The sequence below is a fragment of the Thamnophis elegans genome, chromosome Z, assembly GCF_009769535.1.
Source record: "Thamnophis elegans isolate rThaEle1 chromosome Z, rThaEle1.pri, whole genome shotgun sequence".
Classification (NCBI taxonomy): Eukaryota; Metazoa; Chordata; class Lepidosauria; order Squamata; family Colubridae; genus Thamnophis; species Thamnophis elegans.
The window spans coordinates 119,956,465-119,977,462 of NC_045558.1; the positions used below are offsets into that span (position 1 = coordinate 119,956,465).

Sequence of the window (20,998 nt, forward strand, 5' to 3'; positions counted from 1 at the left end):
AATTCACCCCTTCGGTTCACCCGTCTCCGATATTGGAATGATTCCAAGGAGACCCAGTTTCTAATCCACCCTCAGTCATGGAAGCTCCTTGGAATACCCTGGGCCATTTACTCTCCCTCTCTTCAGCCCAGCTCAACTCACAGGGCTGTTGGGGGGGGGGGGGAATAAGAGGTACCCAGTACACTGTCTTGAGCTCCTGAATGAAAAGAAAGGTCGGATCTAATCAATAAAGGATTTCACAAACTCTCAAAATGCCTGGATTTTCCACACTGAGCTCCATTCATTAATCCCCAATGCACTGTAGGCACAAGCGTCTAAAGAGCCATTTCATCAACTCACATCCTTGTCTCCTTTCTTCTTGCGCGTCTGGACCGAGAGTGACTCCACTTCGCTCTCAAACTGATCCACCTGCATGTTCAAGGTGTCTATTGTATTCTGGGAGGGAGGGAGGGAGGGAGGGAGGAGAGAGGAAGCAGACAAAGAGATCATTATCCAGATTACAGATTAACAAGAATTGGGAGGTCATCTAGTCCACCCCCACCCCGCCCAAGCAGGAAACCCTACACCATTCCTGACAAGGTTACTTAGCTATGCAGGAAAAAGGAACAAACTAGACTTGTTAATGAAGCAGATCACTGCCGACCACCTAATGGGTAAAAAATAATTAATCTACAGGGATTTTCAACTGGAAAGCCCCAGAAATTCTGGGAGATATGTGAAAAATTGAGAGCATATGGGGTAACGAGCGAAAAGTGGCCTCAAAAGAAGGCCCAAGTCAGCTGGCCAGCTGACAAGGCAATGCCTCACGTGCTCTGACAAATGGCTCCGTGTGCCACCTGTAGCACGTGTGCATAGATTCGCCATCACGGCTATAGCTTACTGAAGCCTCCGCACCCTTTGCTGCAAAGAGGTAAATTGCTGGGAGGCAGAGGCCAAAGGGTTGGGGACGGTGGGTGGGTGGGGCTACATTCAGTGTATAAGACGTAACCAAATTTTCACCCTCTTTTTTTTGGGGGGGGGAGAAGGTGCATCTTATACTCTGAAAAATATGGCAACTCCCAGCCTATGGTCTATTTTCTAAAAAATGTTTTATCAGTATCAGTTGCTGGGTAGCATAGAGCAGACATTTGTACAATAGAAGTGTTTCTGGTGGCTGTCTTTAAAAAGACCATCTGATTTATTTTAAGAATGACATTTCCTGGGCCACAGTCCATAGATCTGCTGAAATGATATCTTGAATGGCAGAGGCTGTTTCCTAATGAGGCTTCTGCAGGGCACTGGGCTGCTCTGAATGCCAGCAACAGACTTCTTATTTTCTGGGCTATTGTTTTCTACCATTTCTGGTTATATGTACGTACATGAACAGTATATATGTGGAGGGGAGGGAATGTTTTCTGTCTTTTCTTCATTTAATTTGCTCCTGATCTCAGTGTTTCCCTTTCTCCTTTAAATATACAATGAGGAAAGCACAGATGGTAACAATTAGGTATTACTAAAAGCAACCAGCTTCCCTCCCAGTTGTTTGTGATGGTATTCTTAACAAGCTATGTGCATTAATTAGCTTGGCAATGCCAGGATCTAAGAGCCATAAAGAACTATTTCGCCAATAGATCTTGCAGCTCTTCCTAACCAGTTTCTTTCCATTATCTATACCCAGAAGGATCCAATATTAACGCTAACTGGAGATGCTACTATTGTCATTATCAGTCCTTGCTGCATATTCATTCCTTCTGACTCTACTTTTATTTATTCTGCTCCATTAAGTTCGGAAAACCATTTAGGGTCATGACTGAGTTGTGCGATATGTAAATAAATGAGTAATTGTGCACATATGTGCACAAAAACTGTACACAAATGCCACTTGGGCTTGTTTTTCTTGCATTTGAGGAAGGATTTCCATAAGTTTGTGTTTAACTGGCGCTATCATTTGTCTGGAGCACACTAAAACGCCCAAAACAAAGATAAATCCTGTAAGGCGCCACTTTCACAGCCAAATATTTCAATTTTCCCCAATTTCTAAGCTTGAACAGAAACCAGCCCTCGTAAATTGCTTCTTTGCTGTTAGAAAATCAGGCCAAGTTGCAATTCAAATCAAATAATAATTGAAGCAATGTCTTTTTTGTCTTTTTTAAAAATAAAAAATAAGTGAGCCCCACATGGATAAACTGTTGCAGAAGCTGGTGGGAGTTAGCAGAGATGGCCAAACTGACCTCCTTGATTAAAGACAAAAATACAACTACTTTTCTTTCTGCTTGAAAACTGCTTCTGAACTTTGTGCTCCAGTGGGGAAAAATATATGAAACATTGACTTTGGATTTTACTGATTAGATATCTACTGATTAGACTTTTTTTGTTGTAGAAATGGCTAGTTTACACTACTATCTAAAAGTAAAAAAATTGAGGTTTGATGCTGTTAATTTATTATTTTACAGTATTGAAGTTAGAAGTCAACACCATTTTTTTCCCTTTTCCCCACACTTTTCCCTCGCCTATCTTCCCACTATTTTCTTTTTGTATTTCTGTATTTTATAGTATTAATACGTATATAAATAAAATTTTGGTTAAAATAAAAATCAGTGGGCCAAGAGATGTGACACACAAAACTTGTTAACAAACCGCCATTTTCCAACAGCATGGCCCCCAAATCTATTCCCCAAACTACACTGGTTACTGACAACTCCTGTGAATTGACTTGGAGAAACTCCCTCTGGGCTCCCTCCAAGGTCCTTCCCAGCCCTATGATTCTATGGCCAGCTTCAACCTCTATTCTGCATTCAATGAGTTCAAAGATATGGCTGCATTCTTCTAATTGTGCAACTGTCTATGTAGCCAAGGGTCATCACCACCAGAACTTCTCCCTTATTCAGGCAAGAGAATTTCTTTTCAGGTTGTCATGAGACTTTTTGGTATTGAGCAACCAAAATATCCACAAGCGTCTCCTTCTTGGAAGACAAAAATTCTGGCTTCGATTTTAACCTTAGAGGAGGGGATAAGGGAAAGGGCTCTTTTAGACTGGCTGGGGGATTCTGGGAGTTGAATTCCACAAGCCTTAAAGTTCCCAAGTTTGGAGACCCCTGCCTTTGGGCCATCAACCACTGCAAATTATAGAGTTTCGAGATGCTCTTTACCCTATCTAGTAACTTCTAATAAGTCACATAAGTAATTTCTAAGATGGACCCTTTACATTTTCAGTCTAAGGTTGGGAAAAATGAGTTCTGCTCCCCGCTTTCTCCAGAAGCTGCTTTGCCATCCAATCCAGCCAACATTTCCTAGTTCTCACCGTCAGCCACTGCCCAACTTCCTCTTTCTCCTTCTGGGCTGGGTCCACTTTCTGGGCCAGGCCCAGCCCCTCTTTGGAGTAGGCTTTTGTCTTGGTCTCACGTTCCACTACCTTGAACCGCTCCATTTGCTGGAAAGAGAGATTACAAAGTCTCCGTGAGTTAACGCAAAGCAGGAAACAGTTCTCAGGGGGGCTCAGAATCCAGCCCCTAGCAGGCATTTTCCAGCATTCGATCATTTGAAATGCACGTCTACACTGCAATAAAATAAAAAATGTGCTCTGATGAACATAACTTCAACCACCATTTTCTATCTGAAAAGAGGGTGGGAAAACCCCAAAACGCTTATGGTCAAATCATAGGGCTCCTCCATATGTAATATCTCCACCACTCTCGAATTTTCAGAATTTGGGTGAACATATGCAATGCCACTGTTTGTATTTGGCAGCAGAACAAATTAATTTATATTGGACTCCTTGGTGCTCATTGAACTTGGTTTGTTTGCCTGCAGACATTTCATTGCCCAACTAGGTAACATCAACATTATCTACATAATTTGGGTACTGAAACATTTGTAAACAAGCAATCAACCAAGCTCAGAGAGCACCAAGGACCCCACAGTTCAACCCTGACCGACAGATATTTTCTTCTATTGCAACTAACTTCTGGCTCTGTTTCAGGATAAGCAAAGTCACCACAAAGACAGAATGAATGAATCTGCAGAATGAATTCTGGAGTCTGAGGTGATGGTTGCATCTTATTGCATCTCCCATAAATTCTACATCCTCGGGAAAATTTAAGCCACCAAGATGACTATTAAGCTATCCTTTCATTTTCTCTTTTACAACTGAACAGCTTCTCCCCTCATGGTGACCAGTCTGGTTGCTTGAAAATCACTGAACAGGTGGGAAGAAATGTTGGGTTGTGGGGAGGGACACAGAATTAATTGGATGCTGATTTCTGCAGTCTCCCATCAGTTGGAGAAATTCCTAACCAGCTTAGGCGAAGCAGAAGCAGCAATTAGAACGATTACAGAGCAGATTAAAAGAAGAGGGAGATCTCAGACCATTTAAAATGGCTTTTATCTGCATCTTAATTTGATCTATTTGATTACCCCTTGTAGGTTAAGTTTCAAAACCAACCTTAACCTGATATTGCTTGGAAGTGATGAAAGTTGGCTCCAAAAAACCCAGAAGGGAATCCTGCTGAGGAATCTTGTCCAGAGATAAATTCTACTGCCTATCCTTGAATTCAGAATCTTAGTCCTCTAAAAATAGGGACTCACTCTATTTCTTCCTATACAGAAATCCTGGCTCCTGAACTGTTGTGGTAAGTTCCTTAGCAAAATTCATAAGCTTGTTTTGTCTACAATGTTGAGTTATTCAAATAAGCAGGCCAACCCAAACTAGTGAATCTCATTAACATGGTGCTACTACTATAGTGGGACTGATTTTTTTCCTAGCTGAAAGTATCAAAAGAATGGTTTTGCCACGCCCATCTAGCTGCTACTCAAGGTCATGCCCTCTAATGGGGCAAAAAACGATGCATCATATGGCAACAATTAAGTACCTCAAATGGGCTAATTTATAGAATGTATCCAAAATCTGGGGCCCAGGACCTTGAAATTTGGGAAACTGTAGCTGCTTCAGTGCTATTGGCTGCTGCTGCACTCAAATGATCTATATTTTTTTATATTTCACGACAGTTTCCCAACCAGTCTTGTAATCCCTTGCTCTTTCTCCCACCCGGGAGCAGTAGGAAAGGGAGAGAAGAAAGGAAGATTTCTGATGCTCCCCACCAAATTCCCACAAAGAAATTCAACGAGAAAATCAGCAGGAAGTCAGAGGTCACTCCTGCTCTTATAGTTTTTTTTTCTTGCTCATTATCTTTCTGCTTCTCCATTTAGGAAAGGAAATATATCTAAAATGGTTCCCCAACAGGAACGCGGGTTGTCAATTCAAATGTTTTTTAAAATCAGTATTTTAATATTTAATTGCTTCTACATAATACTGACACTGATGGCTATATATACATAAGTGAGGCACAAAAAGACATTTTCAGTCACAAAGTTAGTAACAAGTAGATATTGTCCACAAATACCCAAAGCAGTGTCACATGGACCCATGCAGAGATGGGCTGCTCCTGGTTCCGCCCGGATTGGGCAAACCGATAGTAGTGTCGGCGGGATGCTCTGCCCATCCACTTCTGCACATGTGCAGAAGCATTGCACGCGTAGGAGCATGCCCGAACCAGTAGTAAAAAAATTGGCAACCCACCACTGGAGCCATATAACATAGAGAAGAACAACCCCGAATCATGAACGATGCAGCAAATAGAATAGCACTTAGACTTATATACCGCTTCATAGTACTTTCCAGCCTTCTCTAAGCAGTTTACAGAGTCAGCATATTGCCCCCCAACAATCTGGGGCATCATTTTATTGACCTGGAAGGATGGAAGGCTGAATCAACCTTCCGCTGGTACGATTCGAACTGCCAAACTTCTGGCAGCTGGCAGTCAACAGAAGTAGCCTGCAGTACTGCACTCTAACCACTGCACCACCGTGGCTCTTAAAAATGCATTTTTGTCCCCACAAAAAGATACTGATGATCACCATCACTCTTTTTTAATTACAGTGCTTAGATTTGACACTAGAAAAATACAACAGGGAGGTTTGTAAGAACCCCCGGAAAAAAAAGAAAATGTATAAAATGTCTACTGATTCAGGTTGCCTAGGAAATACAAGATACAGCTTGATCCTTGCAAAGTCTCTTATTTCGAAGTCTCCGCTCTCAAAGTTTAGAAAACCTTCCACAAGCACTACCAGTTAAACCCTTAAACTAAGAAGGTCTTACCATCTATCCCATGTTGTCACTCTAAGGAAGGTTGTGTGGAAAAAGGTCCTGGGCTCCCCACAGAACCCCTTTTCTATCACTTACTCCGCTTAAGTAATAAGTGAGATGGCCAGATGGCTCACCTTTATGAGGTCACACTGCTAGCAGCCAATAGCAACACTGTTAAAGAGGAGCTAAGCATAAAAATATCAAGAAGACTTAAATGCAAAAGCTGGTAAGAATTAAACCTATGACTGGACAAAATTAAACCTGGTTCATTTAGTTCTCCAAAACCACAGAGTTTCCTTGAAAAACATCCATTTCACCTGAATTTTTGCTCAGCACTGACACATAATAGCTAGTAGATTCTTTTCTCTCAGTTTGAATTTTTACCGTCTCAATGAGTTTCCGGTTGTCTATTAGCTGCCTTTTGTCTTTAATCTCATTGGATGCAACCCATGTCTTGATCTGGTCCCTCAATCTCTGCAGAAAGAGAAAAGTAGTTCCATGATCAAATTCTGTTCCCTTTATCACTAGATCTTTCCAGCAGAGACTAATCCTAGAGTAACACCCATAACAGTGAAACTTTTTAGAATAGTCTTTACCAACTTAGTGCCTTCTAGACATATCAAATTCAAATTCCATAATCCACAGCCAGTCAATGATCATGGTGGTTAGTAATTATACAAAATTCAATCCTTCTGTGTGTCTTCAGGTTAGGGAAAGCCTGTGAGTACAGAAATGATCAAACATAAAGAATGAGTATGGGCTCATTTCTGTACCCCTCTGCTATACAGGTACAGACAGTCCTCGACTTACAATTGACCCCACAATTTATGTTGCTAAGCGAGATACTTGTTAATTGAATTTTGCCCCATTCTACAACCTTTCTTGCCACAGTTTTTAAGTGAATCATTACAGTTGTCAAGTTACTAGCACGGTTGTGAAGTGAACCTGGCTTCCCCACTGACTTTGCTTGCCAGAAGGTTGCAAAAGGTGATCACATGACATCAGGACAGTGCAAACGTCATAAAGATGAGTCAGTTGCCAAGCGTCTGAATTTTGATCATGTCACCATAGGGATGCTGCAACAGTCACAAATCTCTTTTTTCAGTGCTGTTGTAACTTAAGAACAGTCATTAAATGAATTGTGATAAGTCGAGGACTACTTGTGGTTAACCTATGACCACAACTGGGAGAGAAATTTTAACTAACAACTAAGCGAGGCAGTTAAATGAGTCATACTCAATTTTGCAATCTTTTGTGCATGGTTAAGCAAATCACTGCAAGCGAATCACATGGTTGTTAAGTGAATCCAGCTCCCCCCCCCCATTGATTTGGTCTATTGGAAGTTGACTGGGAGGATTGCAAATAGCAATCATGTGACCCTGGACACTGCAACCGTCATAAATACATGTTGGCTGCCAAGAGTCCAAATTTTCATGATCATGTTGAATGCTGCAACAAGGACCCGTCCTAAACCACCTTTTTCAGTGCTGTTGTAACTTCAAATAGTCAGTAAATGAATGGTTGTAAGTCAAGGACTACCTGTAACTATCGGATTTCACTTTCGTCTGTTACAAGTCAAGCCATCAGCAACTCAACATAGCTTGCTAGAACAGTGATGGTTAACCTTTTTGGCACTGAGTGCCAAAACTGGAGCACTTGTGCTTGCAAGTGCATGATTGTGCCGGAACCCAGAAGAGAGCAGCTGGTTGGTGTTTGTGCGTGCGACAGTCAGCTCCTCTCTTCTGGGTTCTGGCACATCAGCTGGTCTCGAAGACCAGCTGGCCGGCACACATGCACACACCAGAACCCAGAAGAGAGCAACTTGCCAATGCGCATGCATGCTGGACTATCTGGTGCACATGCGTGCGACGGAATCCAGAATGTCAGCTGGCAACGGTGCATGTGCCCCCCGAGAGGGCTCTATGTGCCATCTTTGGCACGCGTGCCATAGGTTTGCCATCACAGATCTAGACCTATAGATTACCGGGCTAAGCCCGAGGGAGGGGTCAAGCATGTCATCGGTCATGAATCCCTTCCTGTCCACAAACAATCTATGTCCAGCCCACCTTGAATTCCTATGACTCTTATCTACTGTAGTTCAGATTCTTGCAGACATCACTTAAGCTTGCAATAAATATTTATACCCATTTGAACTGCCTGGATTCCCTGATTTCCTTGGAGCTTCACAAGACCCTTTGATACACAGAGGAATTCTGGTTCAGTCTCCGGCAGAGGAATGCAAACACTGCATTGCAACTTCATAAACTGCTCATCCCCTCTTCTTATCCAACAAAAGCCTTTTGGGGACGACATTTCCCATCTGCCTTTCCCTGGATTTAAGTCTATTCCCCATAACTAATCTCCTGAGATTGGGTTGTCAAAGAATACTGAAGCTTGGCTCATTCTTACCTGGAGCTTCTTAATCTCCTTTTTCAGATCGGCTTCATATTTCTCCTTCTGATTGGCATTCGCTGCATTATGGAGCTGTAGCAGAGAGAGGGGGGGGGGGGGAAATCCCAAGATGTGATGAAGGCTGGAGTTGACAGTGTCATGGAAGAAGTGGAGGGCAAAATCAAACTGGATAAAGGAGGAAAAGCGGGAGCCAAATGGAAACCTCCCCTCCTCTCCCTGATCCTCTGTCCCCCAAAATAAAATTAGGATGAGGAACTACGTGGGGTGATAAGGAGATTGGACAGAACCCAGGCAGAGAGACAACAGCAGCCCTCACCTTCTGCCAGATATCTTCAAACTGCTCCACACCTTCCGATACCTTTTTGAGACACCGATCGATCTCACCTGCAAGAAGGGGATGGGGTTTGTCCCAAAACATAAATTAGTTGAAAGCAATCACAGGAACTAAAAGATTCATACCTTCCCTGAAGCCTAAAAGGGGAAGAGAAAGACAATCGGAATTTGGAAACGCTGCCTATTTCTCCTTCTTCCCAAATTCGAACACCTTTGCCCCCTTTTTAGTGATTTCCTACACCAACAGAAAACCTAACTCTTTTCGTACTTCCCTAATCGCATCCCATACTCGCTTGGAAAATATAGCATCCTGTGCCAGGCATTCAAAGAAAGAATCCTGTTTGCCTTTTGCTAAATTTATGCCCGTCTCTTTCTTCTGCGCCAGTCTAAGTGAACAGGCCCTCTGCTCTTCTGCTACACAACCAGGCTCCTAGCCCAGCCACGGAGCTTACCTTGTAGCTTCCTCTTATCTGCCATGTTTCCTTCACTATAGGGGGGCTCTCTTCATACTTTATAGAGCGTTGACACTTTTAAGGAGAACAAGCAGAAAAAAAATTACAAAAAATAAGGCAAAGAAAAACCAGGTGTTCTAAGGCTATTTTCCTTCTACATTCCCCCATACCCCAAAATCTACTCTGAAACAGCAGCATAAAGTAGAAAATCAGGGATGAGGTATAGTCTTCAATTTTCAACAGTTCATTCAGTAATCGTTCAAAGTTATAATGGTACTGAAAATAATGACTTGTGATTGTTTTTCACACGACCGTTGCAGCACCTCCATGGTCATGTGATCAAAATTCAAATGCTTGGCAACTGACTCCTATTTGTGATGCTAGCAGTGTGTCCTGGGGTCATGTGATCAAACTTTTGTGAACGTCTGACAAGAAAAATCAATGGGGAAGCCACATTCACTTATTATCCATCTTACTAACTTAACTGCAATGGTTCGTTTAACAACTGTGGCAAGTAATGTCGTGGAATGTGGCAAAACTCACTTAACATGAGTCTCACTTAGCAACAAAAATTGGGGCTCACTTGTGGTTGTAAGTCAAGGATTACCTGTACTTTTCCTTTCCATGTCCGGAAAATCTTTTCTCCATGGGGTTTTGCCAATTAAAGATATAGAACTTCCCTCCCCGCCCCCAAATAAAATCCATAACATCTACCTGAATAATAGAAAGGTTTGCAAAGAAAAGGTGTGTGTGTGTGTGTGTGTGTGTGTGTGTGTGTGTGAGAGAGAGAGAGAGAGAGAGCGAGAGAGAGAGAGAGAGAGAGAAAGAGAAATATCAGGAAGAGCTTGGTAGCAAGTTTTCAGAATGAATGTTATTAAAAAGCCTGAACTAGGGCTCACAAAAGCTTATGTCTTTGAATGAAATGTGCCAGTCAAAAAAGAAGCTACCAGACTCCTCCTGAAATTGTAGGCTCTCCTCCTCCAATGTCTGCAAAGAAAAGAAGAAGAGAGGGTAGGAAAAACAGAGAGGGTTTTTTTCCCAGAGGTGCTGAAAGCATTTTTCTCTCCTTCAGAGATAAGAGCCTGAACGGGAAAGGCCGAAGAAGGGCATATCTAAGTAGGAGAGATTTGGAGAGGATTTAAACAAGATTGCAATTTTCAACTGCTCACTTTTGTCAAACCATGTTTATTCAACTATGGAAACTTTTAAAGACCTGTGGACTTCAATTCCCAGAATTCTCCATGCTGGCTGGGGAATTGAAGTCCAATAGTCATAAAGTTACCAGAATTGGACATCCATGCTTTAAAACAATGCATTAGGTTTTTTTCTCAACATCGCCTATCCTGAGGTTTTGGAATGTGAGGCAATGCTTTTCAGAAGTACAAACACAAGGAAGAAAAAGAGCCACCCCATCCCCCGTTTCAGTCCTAGTGGCCAATTTTGAGCCTTAAAGTGAGACTGTCCCTTTCCTTTCTTGTGTCTCTTTAAGCCATCGGATCCAAACAGGCCCTGAGTGGAAAAGAGGCTCTGCTGTTGGCCTCCCTAACATCCCCCAGGCTGCATTCCTCAATAAATCTCACTTGGGCTTTAGAAATGGCCCCTCAAAAGGCCAAATGGAGAACAGGTAGTCCTCCACTTACAGCCACAAATGAGCCCAGAATGTACGTTGTTAAGTAAGACATTTGTTAAGTGAGTTTTGCCCCATTTTACAACTTTTCTTGCCACATCTGTTAAATGAATCCCTTCAGTCATTAAACTAGTAATTGATGGTTAGGTGAATCTGACTTCCCCATTGACTTTGCTTGTCAGAAGGTCTCACAAGATGACACCGGGGCCCTGCAGCCATCATAAATATGAACCAGTGGTCAAGCATTCGAATGCAAACCACGTGACCCTGGGGAGGCTGCAACAGTCTCAAGCATGGTCATAAGTCACTTTTTCCAGTGCCGCTGTAACTTTGAACAGTCACTAAATGGACTGTTGTAAGTTGAGGTCTACCTGTAGTTGCTTGCACCTCTCAAATGTCTCGTTTCCTCAATTGGAAAACCAAACCAAACTAAGGATGAAAATGAAAGGAATCTCAACCGAAAGCCATACCTTGAGTACATATACAAAACTGGAGCGGGAAGGACATCTTAAGCATCAACAAGCCGCTGTTATTTCTAGTCTAAGTTATTCAGCAGAGCAGCTTTAGCTGGGAGGCCCTGGGGCCTTCTGAAGAAAGCAGATCAATCTTACACTTACCTAGAGGCCCCTGGGCACTTGCTGTTGACCTACTCTCCAGCCGGTTCCTTTCCTATAAAGGTAAGAAAATATATGGCTAGGAGGAGGAACCATGCTCACCTTCCTCCATGCTAGGAAGCTTGAGAGAAAATCTATACAGATCCCCCATGGCTTAATCAACATGCTGTGTTAACGGGTTGCTATATGGTTCAACACCTTTTGCAAACTCAGCCAATTGGGGGAGAGGTTTGCAATATGTATTTCTGAGACATGTTTATCCATAGTTAACTGAACCACGGTTCATGGACTTAACCCATTTTTTTCTAGGATTACCTAGCAGACTTGACTCTGAATTAACCCTGTTTTGTGTTCTGCACAAATCTAGCTGTTATACAATTGAGTAAGAGAACTAAGCACAACAAAAACGGTAGTTTGTTTTTCTCCTCCTCCCCCCCACAAAATAACATCTAGGTCACCATCCCTCACATCTGCAGTATTTTTCTTTCTCCCTGCAGGCTTTCAGTGCTTTTAAAAGCCACTGGCCATGCCAAAGTAAGCAGGTTAAGCTTTGCATGCTAGGCAGAGAATCAAGCTGGCAAGCCTTCCGGTCACTAGCATGAGCAGCTGCTTGCTTTCTTGACAGTGATAAGAGAAAAGCCTCCAGGTGATCACAAAGGGGCATCTCTCTCTTCCTTGACTGAAAATGTGCTAAGAAAAACCATGAGCTGCCTGTGGGAGAAAGACTGGTAAATATTAGGGATTAACTCCCATGGCTGAACAAATTTTGTGCCCCACTCCTCAAAATATCACGGAGCTGATGTTTTCCTTCTCTTTTTAGAAAACCCCGAAGTCTAGTTCTCAGAATTTTGCTCTAAAGCCAATTGCATAAATAAAATAGCATCTTGAAGTGATAAACTGGACAAGTTTATACTTGGAGAAATATCATATTAGGTGGACCCCCTTACTGTTTTTTTTAAGTCCCTAAACTTAAAAGATGGTATATAAAAAGATTAACCTTGTGTGCTCTTTGCTTTGCTAGTTTTCAAATCTGGTAGATTTAGGCACATACAGAAGATACTATTATCAGCCTATCCTATCATTCTGTTCTAGATCAAATCTGGACTGCTGAACTCCATTTCGTTCCCCAAGTTCTCTACCTGGCCTGGCATAAATTTCCTGAAATTGTTCTTTCAAGCACCTTCCTTTTCTGCTAATATCCAAATTCCATCCCAAACTTATCAAGGGAACTGCGAGTCCAAAACGGCTCTCCCATCTCTGTCCCCATCCTATGCAGGTAATCCTTCCTTCATGAACATGAATTTGTACACAACGTGCTAGACCAAAATATAATTGGATCTAAACAGCTTAGTATGTGGTGAGAACCGAGACTATTGTGGTTTATTCCACAAATTATGGCTAAACAGTGGTTTAATGCCCAAACTTAAAGAGAAGTACAAAGCCTTGAGTAATCAAGGGAAGTTCTGGCTAAGCCATGATTACTAATCAGCCAAACCTTAGTTTTAGCAATACAATGATCGATAAGTAAACCACAGTGACTGGCCTCATACATTTTAAGCCAAATTAGCTAGCCATATTTTAGTCCAGGGACCACAACCTCTGATAATCAAAGACCTAGATGCATTTTGTCTTCACTCATATCTACTCAGAAGCAAATTACAGAGTTAAGAAAAAGAATGGATAATAAAGCAAGCACAAGATACATTCACACATTATACATAAAGGCTTGCTTAACCCTGGTTTACTAAATAAGTTACAATTATGCACACTTAGCAAACTGAGGATGTAAACTTTCCAGAAATGTTGAAAAATAAAACTTGCAGAAAGCAATTCAGAAAGCTTTTCCAGTTTTGGGAGGTGAGCAGAAAGAAATTTAAAATATGAAATACTTATGTTTAGCATTCTTTGTAAGTATAGATAAATGGATGCTACTGCCAATGTTCACCCCATTCCCAAGGTTTTGAGGACTAGTGAAGGACAGGCCACAATCCAGCAATCTCTACATCAATAAGAGGAAGGAAGCCTATTATCAAAGATAGGCTGAGCCCTTCCTTCTGCTGTAAAAATAAATGTCAATGCCTCTTACATTTGTATTTCAGAGTTACACTCTAGTATACTATATATGATAATGTAATTAATCTTACATAAAAGTCTTACTATATAGTGTTCATAAATCATTTGGAGGTAAAGATTAGGAAACAACACGGGAACATTTCTTTTAAAAATAATCAAGCTATATTTCATAATCCATTAAGAAAGAAAACAAAAATATAAAGGAAAACAGAAGGAAAGCTTCCCCCCTCCATTTTTTTTAAATCCCACACCTTACACATGACTGCATCTAATACATTAAATCAGGAATGGGTAACCTTGAGATCCCAAGACTTTCACAGCCCCCCACAACCCTTCTTAGTAGCCCCATTAGTCACCTCTGACTGCAGTTACCAGAAATACACATCACAGTTCTCTCCCATTCCGAGGTGGGAAGTAAATAATACACACACAGACTAAATAGGTATAGCACAATCCCGATTCCAGCTACTGTGCTTCTCACCTAACCCATTATAGCGCCAGCCACAAAAAGACTGCCCACCCCCCACCCCTGCTCTAAAAGTATAAGACTGTTTTACAAACCACATTTCCTGGTTCACCCAACAGACTAAATCAACAATAAAACAAAACCTGGTTTTAGTTTGGTGTGTTCTGGGAGCCCGGCAAGAGAGCTGCCACTTCCAAGTAGCTAAATTTCCACCTAATGGGAGGGGGAAACCGTATTTATGCCTCTAAAATCAGTCTTTGCAAAATAAGAACCTCCCAGCTACGGTTTCAACCAGACTGGGCACTTTTGCTTGCTCTGCAAACCCCTCTTCTTCCTCTCTGCTGAGAGGCAGCATGAAAGTCCTGCTAATTACAGGAAGCCTGGGTGGAGAGTAGACCATGAAATCTGCCATTGGAGGAACAGAGCTACGCTTTCATTCCCTCCCCCTCCCCTTTATCTCCCCAATAGTTGTTCCAGACCATTAAGAGCAGCTTCATTTGCTGTCATTTACCAAGTGTTGATCTCTCTTTTCTCCCAGCTTTACCTGCCAATTTTTGCACGTTACTGCTGTTGAAAAGGTTCGCTAGGAAGTCAGGTCAATTCCTTTGAGTTAGTTTGCAAATTCAGGTTAACATCATCACAGCCATCTTAAGACTTCAGCTCCCAAGATTCATCATCAGCCGGTATGGATTGTAGCAGAAAATCCTGAGAGCTTTCCCACACTTTGAAAAGGCTGAGCAAGAAAGCTGATCTATATTTAAAAAAAAAAACCTGGCTGAAAGGAGGATTTTGTTCAGAAAACGGAGTGATTTGTCCATCAACAGGCAATTTGGTTAGTGTGGTGTTTGTCCTGCTGGCTGAGGAACTACGGGAGTTGAAGGCCACACATCTTAAAATTGCCAAGGATGAAAAACACTGTGTAAGCACATAGTGGATACTATGAAAGTGTATGCCAACACATCTGGAGGACACTGGACTGGAAAATGATACTCTGTGGGATAAGCCCTAGGAACCTTAGGAATGGGGGATTTTGCTACAGATTTCTACTTTGCTTATCAAAACGCTTACTTACATTTTTATTTTAAATTACTTACATCTACTCTATTAAACAATTTAGTGGTTTCCTAATATTCTAAATTTTAATGGGAAGCTTACTTAGTGAAACAGTACATGGCCAAACCATTCTATATTTATAAAAGCTTATAGATTCATCACTGACAGTCAAGTATGAAGCATCTGGCAGATGAGAATAAACATAAAAATGCAGGGCCGTCTGAGACCATGTATTTGTGATTACCGTAATATCATACTCCATTATCAGATCATTTTGCAGAAAAAGCCCTTCCTGGTTTTCTTCAACCAAAGCAACAGAAAGGAAAAGTGCTTTAACATGGTTTGGCTGTGCTCACATAATATGCTAACCCATGGCTAACTGTACTATTGTTTATTGAAATGCCCAAATTCACTTTTGCTAATCTAAAATATAATCAATTCATTTATAGATCAGTGTGTTGTGTAAATAACAAGATTTATTCAATTAAACATGGTTATGTGAAAATCCAGAGACACAAATTTACCATCCACATTTTAGCCAGCTGTATGAGGTAAACCTAGCTTTCGTTCAGAAACTAGGTAACTATAAAGCTTTCTTGATCTACAATAAATTATATAGAGGACACTACTCCAACTGTCTCAAATAACTTCCTGCCTATCCTGTTTTAGGAGCGCTCTCAAGTTTTACTTAAGCTTAACAGTGATGTACAAAGCAGTTTTCTGTTTTTAGGAAGCTTTTTTTCGCCTCACTTCTTTAAAAGAAGAATTCCTGATTGGTTTCTGAAGAAAAAAACAATAACAGAACACTTCCCAGTATACAAAGGTTCATTTAAAGGGTGAATTGTTATTTACTGTGCAGGCACAAATGACTTGGTTTGAGTCAAAGTGGACTAATTTTAAAACAAGACAAATAATGATTTAATTTGCCCCGTATCAAGGCTAATTTAAACTTTATTTCCCACTGTTTTAAGGCCTAATCCTAAGTACTTCTCTGAATTCAGAGGAACAAACAAAAAGACTTGAGCTGTTCTTTAATGTGCACATTAAGTAGTTGCTAGAGCTACTAAAACGTATCTACCCATCAATACCCAGAGACACACAAAGGAGCATAAATCCACACTTCCTGCTTGTATAGGCCTTAGGCCTCTTTTGCAGATGGATTTTTGTTACTTCAGTGAAAGCTGATGTCTGTTTGTCAGGCACCAACATACCTGCTTGAAAATATAACCACAAAGAAGAAAATGCTATTAATTACTGGGCTGGTTTGTGTTACTCCAAGGAAAGTATGCATTAACTGGCTAATAAGCCAACAATGCAACTATATTTATTCAGAAGTAATCTACCATAAACAAGAGATGATTTGCATAATATTCAGTTAAGTGCACGATCTATTATGCAGATGTGTATATCCAATCTCTACGTTTTGCTCTAGTTCCTTCTTTTATGCAGAAAACAGGCTTCTTAACTGAAGCCATTAATATAAAATTACATTTAATTTTTTTAATCAATTATCCACCATCTGGCTAACTCGGATAGATTTTCCTATATTATTTTCAAGATAAGGAAAAAAATAGATGATTACCCACAGTCTTGAAGATGGCGTTTTATGTAAAATACAAAAAACAAAAACAACAACCCATATTGAGGGGGCTGATTATAATTGCAGAAGAAAACCAACCGAGGACAATTTAGCCACCATATTTATAATATCTGACCATTGATTAAAGAGAGATAAACAGGAATATCCCCCATTTTCTAAAGTCTCAGTGACTTAGAAAAAGGAGAGGAAACGTAAATCCTGTACAAGTTTCCCCAAAGCCAGTGGGAGCGAAAATGAAGCATACGTTGGATTAAAATAATATCAGACCAGGAAAGAACAACCTGGTAAACTCTAAAATATTTGGGATCCAGCTCCTACTCGTTTCAGCCAACTGGACTGTGGGAATTGTAGTCTAAAGCATCTAAAGAGCAGCAGGTCTTCCATTCCTGCCCTGAGACAATATTATAAGAATGAAGCTGCTGTTGAATTTAATTCCTGTAATATCTAGCTTGCTGCCTGGAGATGATGGAAACACACATCTGAAAGGCAACAGGCTGGAAAATGCTGCAGTAATACCAATACATAGCAAAATAAACTGCAGAAATGAGTGTTCACAGATGTACCTGATAAGCCTACTTCCGTAGGTTGCTTTGTCTTTTTTTTTTAACCCATCTGTTATATACCATTGCTAAAATATATGGCAACAGAATCTGAAAGTTTACTAGTCTGTTACATGTAGAAACACTTTTTCTCTATCCTGCCACCACTCAGATTTCCCTGCTGAGCAATAGTGTGTTTACAGCACAATTTCTCAACCTTGGTAGCTTTAAGATACGCCGATTTCAACTTCAAGGATCCCCCGGGCAGCATGGATAGCTGGGGCATTCTGTGAGTGGAAGACCACCCATCTTAAAATTGCCAAGATTGAGAAAACATGGGCGTTCAGTATAGCATTTTAAGAGTCTTGTTCTGTCTATTCTAACTGTCCCAAAAAGTGACCCAATACGACAGTTAAGTCTAAATGGAACTTGAAGTAAAATTTTCATGTTCCTCATTCATCCAATATAAAATGAGACATTTTTTTTTTTACAAATTTTGTGATCTCTGCCCTGACCCACAAGGGCCTACAAAATCCATTTCAGCTTCATTTTCATTTTGGTAGAGTTAACAGAATAACAGAGTTGGAAGGGACCTTGGAGGTCTTCTAGTCCAACCCCCTCCTCAAGCAGAACACCCTGTATCATTTCAGACAAATGGCTGTCCAGTCTCTTTTTGAAAACATCCAGTGTTGGAGCACCCACAACTTCCGAAGGCAACTCATTCCACTGATTAATTGTTCTCACTGTCAGGAAATTTCTCCCTGGTTCTAGGTAGCTTCTCTCCTTGATTAGTTTCCATCCATTGTTTCTTGTCCTGCCTTCAGATGTTTTGGAGAACAGGTTGATCTCCTTTTTTTTCTGTGGCGGTCCCTTAGATATTGGAACACTGCTATCATGTCACCCCAACTAGACATACCTAATTCCTGCAACCGTTCCTATGTTTTAGCCTCCAGGCCCCTAATCATCTTTGTAATTATGCAGTTCTTCATATTCTCCTTTACGCACACACTCTAAGCAACCAATATAAAATATGGATATTAGTGGGAACTTGCTGCAGCACATACCATGAATACAACTGTTGCAATGATAAATAACCCTGAACCACTAAGACTGAAATGCCATTTGTAGAGAACAGGCTGTTGTGAAGGGGTAATAAGAAAGAATTCCTTAACCAGAACCTAATCCCCGTAACATTCTTCCACATTTTCCATATATATATATGGCAGCCTTCATAGTATACCATTCTGTACTTTGCTGGCATACGACCTCTCAGAAGTCAGATCTTTTCTTGATGCAAATAGCCTTGCTTCTCTCAGTGCTAACACTGCAGCAGCTGAGGGACTGAGCTGCAGATTAAAAATCTAACTATGAATCTCCTCTGTTATGAACTCACCATAGGTGGCCTAATAGAAAATGCTTTCTCTCCAATGATCCTCTAAGATGTGGGGATGAAGATATAAAAGGAAAAAAAAGTGAAATTGACACGACTGCTCCCTTTTGAACAGAGAGCACCGTAGGAAACAGAAGCACACAAAGGTTAAACAAATATCTCCAACAGGACTGAAGGCAGCTTATAAAAATAAGGAGAAGCTTCTGCCAATGTCTAGTTGTTTTATCACTGATCTTTCAAAGAGCCAAAAGAGGATCGCTGCATCTGAATGGGAATTCGTAGGGTTGGGAAGGACCTTGGAGGTCTTCTAGTCCAATCCCTTGCTCAAGGCAGGAGATATTATACTATCCTGGCCAAATAGCCGTCTAGACTATTTTTGAAAATCTCCAGTAAAAGGTCACTCACAATTATGGGAGGCAAGCTATTCCACTCATTAATTGTTCTGTCAGAAAGTTTCTCTTTACTTCTAAGATGGCTCTCTCTTTAACAAGTTTCCATCCATTACTTCTTGTCCTGCCTTCTGGTGCTTTGGAGAATACGTTAATCTCCTCTTCTCTGTGATAGCCTCACAAATACTGAAAGATTAATTATCATGTCTCCCCTAATCCTTCTCTTCAATAGGCTAGATATACCTAGTTCCCTCAAGTATTCATCATACGATTTAGCCCCCAGACCCTTTATCATCTTTGTTGCTTTTCTCTGCACACTTTCTAAGGTCTCAGAATCTTTTTTTTTTCGTATTGTGGTGACCTGAACTGTACAGATGCAATTCTAATATATCTACAGGCTTTCATGTTGTCTAAGCAGATTTTGGATGGGTATTTGTTGCTGATGCTTAAATTTCAGTTACTAAATCAGAAGGCTTGCTGGATTCAACTATCTAAATCCCCTGCAGCCTTATTTTCTATGAAGGGTTCTTGAAAGATTTCACAGCCAAAGAATAACTTTCATTGTACCACTGGGTCGGGGTACATTTAAAGGATTGTACAATGGGCAAAGGCCTACAATCAGTTTTTACATTCAAGGGACAAATGCAAATAATATGCTACATTGAAGGAAAATATGGATTTCTCTTAGCTGTTATGTTTTGTGTGGAGAAAGTCCTACGTTGCTTTCCTGTACCAACACTTGTAACTTCAAATAATATCATTGAGATCTTATGCTTTGAAAGCTTACCATCTGGAAGTATGCTTTCCACCTCAAGGAAATGAAATCATGCAATATTTTTGTTGACTGTATTTTGTAGTATAGCCCAACTTTCTGGGTAAAGATACTTACAAGCTACCATTAAATTATAGCAAATGGTCAATCAACCTGGGAATTCAAATCCCACCATAGCTGAGGCTCTGTGTATCCTCCTAGACAACTCAGTATATTAAACAGTTTGCTTTCTGTCTGCTACTATCAAACATACTGTAGCTAAACTATCTTATATGAAATGAGACCACTATATTGGCCTGCTGTCTTTTGCAAATGGCACCAGTTCCTTCTGGCCTCAACTGATGGTTCTTCTGAATCTCACATGTAAGAGCCCCTTTAACCCAATCTTCCCCAATTCAAAACCCTCCAGACTTTTGTATCTTACCACAACCACCAAACACAGTTAGGATAGACAACTGTCAAGAATGATGAGAATTGCAAGCAAAAGTATCAGACAAGATTTAGACTGAAGACTCCTGCTGGTGTGGAGACTGATGCTGGGGCATTCTGAACTTGCCGACCATTCCAGATCCCTGGTGTGGCTTTTAGTTACGAATTTTCATCAGAAATTTGGTTGGTGATAGTATGAAACAGTTTTCCTACGCAACAGCAGCATCCAGGTTACAGAACCCAAGAGGTCCAGACTCTTTTAAGCACAAAACATGGTTTGTTTTGAACAGTTTTATCACAAACCAGAACATGGTTTGTTTTGAACAATCTTGTGGGTGGATATGAACTGATAAGCAGAATTTAAAATAAATAGATGAAAAGAAAGTGTGTTTGTTTGCTGAAAGAATCTACCATGCATTTGAAACTAGGATTCAGCAAATCTAACAGGGATTGGATCTGTATAGCACCACCCTGTTGATATTATGTTCAGTGTTAATGTCCTATTATAGAGGGAAGAGAATTTCTTTGATTAAAATCAACTAAACAATAGCCCAGAGTTATACATTGATAGCAAATAGTTGTTGCTTATTGTCCAGAATCTATTATACACCTGGAGATTATTGTCTCCTGGAAAATATCCCGTTTAAGGCATACAAATACTTCAATAGTGTTACTCAGATGAATGAGGATATTAAAAATAGATGAATAAGGCAACATTGCTTTAACTT

At 40.7% G+C, this 20,998-nt stretch overlaps 1 protein-coding gene across 3 annotated transcripts in view; it reads right to left on the reverse strand.

Annotated features, from left to right (window-relative positions):
* The window catches only part of CNOT3 (CCR4-NOT transcription complex subunit 3), a 41,799-nt gene that overhangs the window by 19,540 nt on the left and 1,261 nt on the right, over positions 1–20,998 (reverse strand). Inside the window, exons 2-9 of one of the 3 annotated variants that reach the window (XM_032235781.1) lie at positions 14,643–14,849; positions 11,563–11,614; positions 9,319–9,393; positions 8,850–8,917; positions 8,531–8,605; positions 6,506–6,595; positions 3,281–3,409; positions 340–435 (exon numbers count right to left, since the gene is read on the reverse strand). In XM_032235781.1, the coding sequence (XP_032091672.1) occupies positions 340–435; positions 3,281–3,409; positions 6,506–6,595; positions 8,531–8,605; positions 8,850–8,917; positions 9,319–9,343 (483 nt within the window). In that variant the 5' untranslated portion in view covers positions 9,344–9,393; positions 11,563–11,614; positions 14,643–14,849. The remainder of the gene's footprint in view (positions 1–339; positions 436–3,280; positions 3,410–6,505; positions 6,596–8,530; positions 8,606–8,849; positions 8,918–9,318; positions 9,394–11,562; positions 11,615–14,642; positions 14,850–20,998) is intronic. The other 2 variants (XM_032235780.1, XM_032235782.1) reach the window with 2 other exon arrangements.